The sequence below is a fragment of the Parasteatoda tepidariorum genome, chromosome 2 (assembly GCF_043381705.1).
Source record: "Parasteatoda tepidariorum isolate YZ-2023 chromosome 2, CAS_Ptep_4.0, whole genome shotgun sequence".
Lineage (NCBI taxonomy): Eukaryota > Metazoa > Arthropoda > Arachnida > Araneae > Theridiidae > Parasteatoda > Parasteatoda tepidariorum.
Genome location: NC_092205.1, coordinates 31,381,012 through 31,392,445, shown reverse-complemented (window position 1 = coordinate 31,392,445; position 11,434 = coordinate 31,381,012). Strand labels below are relative to the sequence as shown.

The window sequence follows — 11,434 nt, the reverse complement described above, 5'->3', positions numbered from 1 at the left end:
TAATTTGAAATAATGGAATCGACAACAAAAGACAATCTCGAAAAAAAAAATTTTTTAAATTTTAGATTTATTTTACTTTGCATGTCTTTTTTCTCTTCATTTTCATGCATTGTCATCCAATTCTGAACTGTGTGCTAAATTTGTAGTTTGTAGCTAGTCGGGAAGTTAGTTTAAAATCGATTACAAAATTCCACCCGGACAGACATACACGAAAGCAAGTTTATATAAACGTGGTAAAAATAGAAGTCAGGATGTTTTTAACTCTGTATTGCAGAAAGAGTCCTAGAATTTCTTTTAAATTTCTGAAATTAACTTAAATACTGTATAAATATTAGCGCATATAGTTTACTTTTATGTTCAAAACCTTATAAAAATTTATTTCAATGGTTTTTAAACTTTGTTATCTTTAGATTGTTGCCAATGGCATGAAAGAGCGAGGAAAGGGAGGATCCATTGTAAATGTATCAAGCATAGGAAGTTTTCAATGTACTCCTTCTATAGGAATATATGCCTCGAGCAAAGCTGCTGTAGATCAACTAACAAGATGTATGGCAACAGAGTATGGACCTCACAATGTAAGAACTCTTGATCTGATACCATTTAAAAAACGATCATATCGACTTGTCTTTGATTTCGATTCAATACATTGGATTCTGTTTCAGCAATACTATTTACATTCTATCCTGTGATTTCTATTATAACTAGTATGCTATTAATCTCATACTAATTTTTATATATATAAACTTTTATAACTTTTACACTACTATACCTAATATCCTAGGTTTGATTTTATTCCAATTAGTAAAAAAATATTTTAGAACCTCTATTTAACTTGCTTACATAACAATATTTAAATATCTTCCCCTTTCCCTCAGTAAATACAAGATGGCAGCTAAAGCTCACCTCGGATGAGGGGCAAAATCTAGACATTTATATTGGACCTAAACCAATAATTTTTAAGACCATTTTCATCAATCCCCTTTTTGTTTCAGCATGAAACTTTTTTTAAGCACATTAAAATTGGCTTACTATTCAATCAAATGTGAAAAGCAAATTTCTTTATACAAATGCTTCTTTTTATAGATCAGAGTGAATTCTGTTAATCCTACTGCTATACGCACAAACATGGCGGCTGAAGCATTTGAAGAAGGTAATGAAGCTGGAATGAAAATGGCAGAAAGGACACCTCTGAAAAGATTAGGAGGTAAGCAAATTTAATTGACTATTACGAAAGAGCACTTATTAATAATTATTCAATTTTCAATTAGACCTCAGAGTATATTAATAAAACTTTTTTCATACCAATAGATTTGATTTCGAATTAGGCAAAATGTAAAGTTATTTTTCATAAGTATGTATAATAAATACATCAAATGTAATAACTTAATTTAAACAAATTAAATAGAATATAGAAATAAATTTATAGATGTTAGTAACGGATGATTTTTTAAAAATTATATTAATTATTGAGGTGCTAGTAAGTACAACTGTCTGGGTAAAAATCGGCAATTTTGACGAAAATTTTTAATTTGTATTTTTTTTTTATCTACATTTAAGCTTCAGTTCATTAGCTTTCCGAATTCCTTTAATGATTTTTATAGTTACAATTATTGGAAATGAAATAACTGTTGTTTATTCGTTCACTGACAGACGAAACTGAAACTGGAAGTAAGCTTACGAAAAGAAACTAGATTGCTTTTAATTTTGCTCTGAATAATTAAACCCTTGTTTATTTAATTTAATCATATTTTTAAGAAAAATGAAATTCAATTTCAGAATTTAATTTTCAAATTATTAATTATTTTTGTTGTCAGAAATTTACTACATTTCAAAATTTTCTTGCATTTTAAACGCAATTTTTGAAGAAAATTTCTTTACGCTAACACGCAGTACAAAAAATATTTATTATGGAATTCTTTGATATTTCGAATGTAGACTTTGTATGTTGTCGATCTTTAAGTAAGAATACATAGAATTTTTTTCTCGAAAATTTGTGCTTTTAGTTCCCTTTCCTTGTTTATTTTTTGCTTTTGAATAATTTTAAGATTTTAGCTCATAACACAGGTAGTCACATTTTTTATTTCACTCTTGGGCATTAAAATTGCCACACCAAGAAGGTGACACTCCACAAGCGTGAAATTTGCAGGACGGATAAAGCATGTTATGGTATGCAAATGATTAGATTATCAGCGCATTCATGCCACGCAGACGGCGGTAGCGACACCTACAATGTGCATCAAAGAAGTGATTTGACAGCAAGTGTCGCATACAGAAGTTGAATTTGAGTGTTGTTCTCTGTTAAAAAAGTTTTTGTTATGCCTCGTGTACGAGGGAGAAATGCTTACCAGCAATTGTCTGTGTTTGACCGAGGTCGAATTGAGGCCTACCGGGATTATACCGAAGTATTGCTGCTCTAGCGTTGGTCGAGATCCCATGACTGTAAGCAGAATATGGACTCGATGGGTTCATGACGGTCATATAGAATGCCGTGCCTTATCTCAGCTACTAACAGCCGAGAAGACACTAACAGCCGAGAAGAAAAACATGTTATCCACATGGCCTTAAAGGATCGTACAGCTACGTCACGAATCCTGAGTCAACAAATGGTATCATTTGCAAGACAACAAGAGTCTGCACAAACAGTTCAACGACGTTTGCTGCAGCATGGGCTGTCAGCACGGCGACCATGGCTTCGGCAACCCTTGACGCTGCATCACAGGCAGAAGCGCCTACAATGGTATGATCAACGACGAACCTGGACGCAGGAATGGCATGACGTCGTCTTTTTAGACGAATCCAGATTCTGTATACAGCATCATGATGGATGCATCCGTGTTTGGCAACATCGTGGAAAACGCCCATTGGCAGCTTGCATTCGAGATCGTCATACTGGCCCATCATCTGGAGTAATGATATGGGGTGCCATTGGATACACATCTTAATCAACTCTTGTTCGCATTGCCGGCACGAACAGCAGCCGTTACATTTATGATGTGTTAGGGCCAGTTGCTCTGCCTCATCTTCGGGTCCTCCCTAACGCTACGTTTCAGCAGGACATTGCACGACCGCATGTTGCCCGTGGGCAGCACATTCTCCTGATCTCTCACCAATTGAAAACGTCTGGTCAATGGTTGCCGAACGACTGGCAAGCCACCACTCGTCAATCACTTCGTTCGAGGAATTGCGGCTTAATGTTAAAGCTGCGTGAAATGCTGTACCCGTCCATGCTATCCAATCTCTGTTCGACTGGATGCCCAGGAGAATAACTGCCGTATTGCTGCCAGGGTAGGCTTCTCTGAGTACTGATTCCACGGGATCTATACATCCAAATATCCTGAAAATTTAATCTCTTGTTCTTCCAACTACAATGTAGGTGCCTAATAAATATCATTCTGCTATTTGCATTCCTTCCTGGTGTATCAATTTCAATGGCCAGTAGTGTACTAACAATTATTTGAAGAGTTGTGAATTTTGAAGGTAGCAGAATATTGTAAGACATTAGAAACGTATATCACGTTAAACAACCCGCGATTTGCATTACAAATTTGTAAACAGATCTTGCAGTTTTGCAAATAAATAAAGTAATATGATAAGTTGTGCCTTTCTTTTGTATACAAGACTTGTTTGTTTGAAATAAAAATATTAGACGCATCACTGTCGGAAGTGTTAAGGATTTCCGCTTTCAAGTACAGATGAAATATTTTTTTAGAACTATATATAATTTATCAAATTTAAAATACTTGTTTTCTTCTCTTTACAGAGGTTGATGATGTAGCCTATCCTATCTTATTTTTATTGAGTGACTATGCATCTTTAATTTCGGGAATTATAATGCCTATTGATGGAGGTATCACAAATCTTTTCTAGGAATGTTTTCTTTCAAGAACATCAAATCTGAAAATAAGAATGTATGTTGCTTGTCATTTAAAACTAACCCTAAATCCATGTAAAAAAACCATTTATTATTTTTTTAAAAAATAAAACATGTGATAAAAATATTTCTGGTATTCCTGTTTATGTGACTATTGTTCAATGGAGTAAATGTTGTATATTGGTTGATACTATTTTATAAAAAGAAATTAATGGTGTGTGAAATTATAGCTTTTTCTTTTAGACACTATTATTTTGTTTTTAAGGACTTAATAATAATTGTAAATTATTACACTGTGAAAACTGCCGTGTAATACTTATGCAAATTCGGTTGATTCTGCGTGTTATTTCAAGTTAATACCTAATCGAGCCTTCATACTCACTTCAAAGGGGGTAATTAAATCTAAAGACCAATAATTTATTACATAAAGTCTGTTGCATTTACTATCTTCATGGCTAGCAACATGCCGGAGAATGTGTTGTTGTTTTTTATTGTTTTGTGATTTTTGGAAAATAAAGGTGAATTGTGATTTTATTTGTGTCAGAAGTTACATAATCGTTGACAGAAGACTCCGCCAAAACATGCTGAGTGAGTTTACTTAACGCATTTATTGTCTACCAAGTACGGATTGCCATGCTATATCTGTCACTGAAGAGCGGTAATCTATAAGATATAAGTTCATTTTTCGTATTTCAGCAACCATTATGTTCTTAAATTTTACAATAAGTTTATTTGAATTAAACGGTATGATAATGTCATGAGAAAGCATATTTTGAGGAAAAATATTTCGATGATAAAATGCATCGTCATACAATTTGATTTGTTTAATGGATATATACTGTAAGGAAGAATTTTTTCTCTCGATATTGTATGTACCACAATTGGCGTGTTAATTATCAACATTATTTCTGAAGATATTAACTTTTTATTTTTTGATCTATGATGGCAAACATCGAAGCCTAACTGGGTGAGCTATTAATTACACAACTTATGGAAGAGTAAGTAACAAAATCATAGTTGACTATTTGGCACAATTTTTTAGTCACATTGATTTGAAAACTGATCATGTAAACTGTTATAAGAGGCATGGATATTTTCGGGGCAAAATTAAGATATCTTCTAATGAAAAACCTTATGCAAATTCGACAATTATATAAAACAATTTGATAATATTTAACTTCTAATTGTTGGCCGAAAACTCCCCGTGTAGTAAGTGGTAATAAGTGCACGTTGAATCTGCCAGGTCACTAAGTCCTCCATGTTGCCATAACAAATCATACCTCTTGGTTACTGAATTAGAGATTAAACATTCTCTGGTTCATGTCAAAGTTACGATCTGTAGATGAATGAATAGATGTATGAATGGATCCGCTTTATAAATGGGTTGTGAGGTGTGTGTGGCTGAAGTCATATTCTTAGCCATAGAGGGCACGGCTGAAAAACAAGAAACGCTCCCTTGCTGGATCGGCAAGTGGCATTTTAAAACAAGAAAACAATTACAATACTCTACAGTAAATGAAGCAGCTTTAATACCTACATTCGGTTTAACTCTATTTTTTAATTTTTTCGCTGCGCTGCCAATTTTAGAGCCTTTACTTTAAAGATTGTTTGAAAATTTGGTTCCTCCAATACACTCCACTTCCTTGTAAAAAAAAATTTCAACCATTCATGCTAAAAACAAAATAAATAATTCCCTGTGTCCTGAGATACTCCGCAATATGGTGCATTTTTGAACAGTGGGTTCAAGATTTCGCTATATTACTTAACGAAGGGGTAATAATCAGCCTTTAATCGCATCAGTGGGTCAATAAAATGAATACTGTGCTTAAGGACTAAACACTTTGATATCCGCGTTCGGCTGGACCACCTAACCGAAACATCTGCTCCTGCACCCTTGAGCCAACGATCAAGAAAATTGAATTGGGCACAGTAGGCCTTGGTCTTCTATGGGCTGTCGCGTCACTGAGTTTAGTTTAGATGGGGTGAAAGCTGAAATAAGTGTACATAAAGTGCACAAAATAAAAAACGGACCACCTTGAAAAACTTTTGATCCAATAATTTTCAGGATCTTGGACTCAATCTTAATGGTTTATGGGGTTGACCTCAAATATACCAATTAATTAGTGCTGACGATATTTTAAGTTATAAAAACCTACCTAAAAACTTACTTTCTCTGAATAAACATACCTATTTTTTGACGGATTCGGATCTCTGACCCCCAAAATATGGAGTGTAGCTGTAATCTGGGAAATTTGGTCCCCATAGTTTGGTCAAAGGAGTGATCCAAGGTTTAAACCAACTAATGATATTTCTGCTTTTTATGTATTTCGTCATATCTCGAGAACTTTTAATGAGAATAAAAAAAAATTTCTACACAGTTATAAAATTCTTTAAAAGTTATTCAGAGTGGTCCGTTTTTTGTTTTGCGCACTGTACACGTGAAATGCGCAATACATGCTTACACCTTGAATAAATTTCGATCTAATGTACTAAGGCTCAATCTTATTGGTTAGAGGGGGTATAACAAATATTCTGATTAATACGTGCTGACTATATTTTAAGTTGAGAAATAGGACACAGAAACGTACTTTCTTTGAATAAGCATGCCTCTTTTTCAACGGATTCGTATTTCTGACCCTCCCAAATATAGGTGGTAATCAGGTCAATCTGGGAAATATATAGTTTAAAAGTCATATTTTTAAAATTCGATTTCTTAGGAACTATTAAACCGATTTTACTCAAATTTTGTATCAGACACAAAAACGTACTTTCTTTAAACCGAAATACCTTCTTAGGCGGAATTACCTTTTAAGTTGCTTTTTATGCAACTAACACATTGCTAAAATTGATTTCACGTTTTTTTTTCCAGGATATGAAATAAAATGTGGGACTTTTCTTTTCATTTAAGTTCGATTTTCTACAAATTTGCTATGAATCATTTATGATACACAAGAGACATTTATGATGCACACAATTCTTATATGACAAAATTGCTGATTTAAATCTTTGGTACTACGCGTTTACCTGAAGTATGAACGCACAAAAGAGAAAAGATAATTGTTTTTTAATTTTAATATTATTTTAATCATAGTAGTTTATCCTTTCATTCTATCCTTTTAATAGTATTTTATACTTTTAATAGTATTTAAACTTCCAAATAACTACTGTAGATGACGCTTAAAAATATGTAGTATTTTGTAGTATTTTTTCAGACAAAGTTGTAGGTTTTTTTTTTTTAATTTCACAGCCTGGCAACCCTGAAAGAAGCAGAAGTTGAATGATCGCCTCCGAGTTAAGAGGCTGAAAAATATTTGCTGTTCCTCTTCGAAATATTAATATATCGTTTAATCTTGTCTATTGCGTTTTTGTTTGAATATTAAATGTTTCAAAAATAATGGACAGGTGTTAATTCCTTCAATGACAGACTTTGTTTACTCTTAATGACATCTTTTTTTCAAGAGTAGCGATCTTTTGAAGCGAAAGAAAACCAGTCCAGCTTTCTCCGGTTTAACCAGGAAAAATTAATACAGAAAATTAACAGGTAACATCATTTGACCTTTACATTTAATTAAGAAACGAAGTAAGTATATTGAATTATTGATTTTTTAATCTTATCCAGGGTATCTTTCTCACTAAACTCTTCGACTGACGCAATCATTTTTATTTCCCTATATACGATAAGCGGTTTCTAGATGAAATGTAAAAGTTTTTCAATTGAAAGATTCTAAAGAGGATTTGATAAAAGTTTTAGACAAAGCTTACCAAAAAATGATTATATCCTGTTTGATGTTTAAGAAAATTTAAAAAATCATTAAGTTTAAGATATCCATATCAATACATTTATCGAGCATGTTGCATAATAGTGGTGATATTAAATTATAAACTTTCGTGGCCACCAGGTATATGAAATTTTACACCGACCTGCCCTAATTTAGGGCATACGGGTAAATGTTTATTAAAATTTTAAAATCATTACAATACATAAATACTTAACATACATAAAATTCATAAAATCCATGGCAACAGCCCATGAATATGGCAGGGGAGTAAGATTGTATAAGAAAACAATTAAAACATAAAACAGTTTAACATATTCACTAATTGTGCGTATTGCCAGATAAAAGTTACTCAACAGGATCCTGTCCAACAGGGTCAAAGGATCTCTATATAAAAATGAATTACTAACACAACGCATAATAACCCATGAAAAAATTGAACGGATTTAAAACTATCAAAGGACCCGTATATAGTTAAAAGATATCAAAATTTGTATTAGTTAAAACAATTAAGCACAGTAAAAGTGACAAAAGCATCACAATGGCTAGAAAGCAAATTTAAAAAAGATCGGCTAAAACTGTAATATGTAAAATTGACGGCTAGAATTACATAGAACAATTAAAATTTAAGTTAAAAAAAAGTAAAACATGTATAATAGTTATTAAATAGTAAAATCCTAAAAATTTAAGATTGAAAACTCAGAATCAAAACTTAAAAAATCAAATACAAGATTTACGAGTTCTGTGGCAGAAAAGTTGCTCCAGAAAGAAATATCTAAAATAATGCATCGGTGAAATCAATTTTAAAAGTCAATTTAAATGCGGCGAGGAAAAGTTGATGTTGCGGACTGAGGTTCGGCAATGTGCTAGAAGGAGATGATTTAGTTGTGCAAGTTGTTCAATGCGTCTTCCAGGGTCACTTTAATAATATATTTGATTGTTGTTCTGCAGGCCAGGTTTAAGAATAATTGATGGCCGATTTGAGGTTGAAAATCGTTGCCACGACTTCCGGAATTCAGGACAGTCGCAAATTATCAGCCGGGTATAAATGACGACTTTGATTTGGAATAATAATATAAATCAAAAACGTAATGATAGCATAGAATAATACTAAAACAATATTATTGCCGGCAAATTGTCTTAAATAAGGAATAATAAATATTTTGTTCAAGTAAAGGATAATTTTACCACTTTTTTTTAAATATATAACCAATGTCACAAAGTGAAGTCAATATCTTTATTATTTGATGAGTCAACGAACAGTGAATTCAAGAACCATATAACCACAATAATGAGGAACCGGGTTAAGATCATCATCTTTTTACTCTCATTTTAAAGTAATGCAATCAAAACTTCCTCTGTCTGACGTACCTGTTCAGGGTCAAATGTATTCATTTGCCAACCAAAAATTTGAACGTCATTCGATTGATGAAAATGTGTGGGAGGAAGCATCACACAGAGCGATGTTTAGCATTCAACTGACACATTGGAACTGTGTCAGCAGAAATAATTTTTGAAATTTGTTTTGTTTTCATTAAATATTACTTCAAAACACGAAATATTTCATTGCGAGTGGTAATATTTTAAGTATACTCTTATTTATGAATTATTTAGATTTGTATGCTTTTGAAATTATTTCGTATGAACTATTAAATTTTTTCAAACTTTGAAATATTTGGCTTGACATTGTATAGTGCAGACAAAATTTAGAATTTTTTTTTATATAATCATGAGAGGAAATATGTTTGCTTTTTATTAATTTGATTAAAAATATAAATTGTTTAAAAATGCATTTATTTAAAAATAGCTTTAAAAATGAATGATTCTTTGAATTATTTAAGCAAATTCTTTTAAAATTCATTTTTCTGGTGAAAAAATAATTTTTAATTTCGCAAAATCCTCCCATCAAGCACTGTACAACTTTTAATCAAAAATACATAGATTTTAGTTTGTTTAAAAAATGAACTAAAAATTATCGGTAATAAATTATAATTTGATATTTATTTATTTTTATATAATTTATATTTATATAATGAACTTTAATTAATTATATTATTAATTGTTATATTTATGTTATTAATCATTTGTATAATTAGCATTTATTTTCACATAGTTTTTTATTTATAATTATTTATAAGGAATGAATCAAAAATGAATCAATCTTTAAACAAATTCTTTTAGCTAAAAAAATAATTTTTGATTACATGAAGTCCCGTCAAACGCTGTTGAACGTTTAATAAAACATACCTATATTTTAATTTGTTAAAAAAATATATTGCTTCTGTTATTTTGTGTTTACAACTATGTTCAAGAGTAATAGTTAACATGCGTCGTCATGGTACGCGTTGCTATGGCGACCGCTGCTGTTGGGTGCTACTCTTGAACAAAGTCTATAATATAGACTCTATATTAAGTACTGAATTTAGATAAAAAGTACTGAATCTTGTTAAAAAAATTTCTCATCAATGTTTTTATGCGAAGACAAATATATATGTATATATGTATCTGTATATGTATAAATATATATGTATATATGTAGTATATGTATAAATATATATGTATATGTATATATGCATATTTTTGAAAAAATATTTAAATTCCATGTATTAATTTTTGTAATTACAGAGAAAACTGAAAACAAATACATTAAGTGAATTTTGTAGTAAAAGTTTCAAGGTCTCAAATTTCAAGTTTTTCAAATTTCCAAGAAAAAGCAAGATAACGAAACTAATATTACTGAAAAACTACAAAAAAATGAATATTCGCTTTGATGGAAAAAGGGCTTTAGTTACTGGAGCCGGGAAAGGTAAGTTGAATATATTTTTTTAAAACATTTTTTACCTCTTTGGAACTTTCTGATTGAGATAAAATCGTCTGAACATTTAAGTTTTGCTATTAGAAGTTCATGCTTCCTAAATATTTAACAGAAACGTATTTAAAGAATATCTTTAAGTAATTTAAAAAATTAAGTTTTGTCGAAAAAAATTATTAAATTTAATTGCGCTACATGTCCATTGACTCGAAGCAGTGAATAGATTTTTGAGATCTTCTTTTAAGTTTTTTTTTTTTTTTAATCTATTATAACTTTTTTTTCCTTCAAATTATGTATTTTTTATGTTTCGTATTTTTTTTTTTAATTTCTTTTTTTCTTTAAATTTTTTTTTTGAAATCGGAAAGTAATTAATATTTCAATTATTTACTTATTGATTAAATACTTAAATATTTATATTATTTATATAAGTTTCCATAGAAATATATTTACAGCAAGACATTTGAAAAGAGACGCCTTTTATCCATTTTCTTAAATATCATGCATTTCTTGCATAATTTTTCTTACCCCGTGTAATTTCGAAACTTGTACATTTTTGAATTTCTTAAAAATTAAAAAACACTGGACTAGGATTTTTTTTTGGTACACAAGAAGGATAAATTAGGAAAAAAGAAGAATAGATTTATTCTTAGCTATAACTCTTTTTAAGTATGCATATTTCGAAGAAAATCAGAAGTATTGTAAAAGACATGCCTCTATCATTTTCTTTTTAACAGTACAGTACGCGCGTAAAATATGAAATGGACCATCCTGAAAAACTTTTGGTCTAATGATCGGATCTTCGTGTTCTAGGACTTAATCCTAATGGCTGGCCTAATGGCTAAGGGGGTGACCTCAGATATACTAATTAATTGAAGCAGATTATATTTTAATTTACAAAATCAAACACGAAAACGTCCTTTATCTTAATATATGTATATATATATATATATTTACATATATATTGAATTATTTAAG

General features: G+C 30.8%; 1 protein-coding gene across 1 annotated transcript in view; it reads left to right on the top strand.

Annotated features, from left to right (window-relative positions):
• LOC107444828 (uncharacterized short-chain type dehydrogenase/reductase y4vI) overlaps window positions 1–11,434 on the top strand; it is a 60,927-nt gene that overhangs the window by 8,259 nt on the left and 41,234 nt on the right. Inside the window, exons 5-8 of the mRNA XM_071188072.1 lie at window positions 411–575; window positions 1,084–1,204; window positions 3,761–3,864; window positions 10,273–10,453. Coding sequence (XP_071044173.1) covers window positions 411–575; window positions 1,084–1,204; window positions 3,761–3,864; window positions 10,273–10,453 — 571 coding nt within the window. The remainder of the gene's footprint in view (window positions 1–410; window positions 576–1,083; window positions 1,205–3,760; window positions 3,865–10,272; window positions 10,454–11,434) is intronic.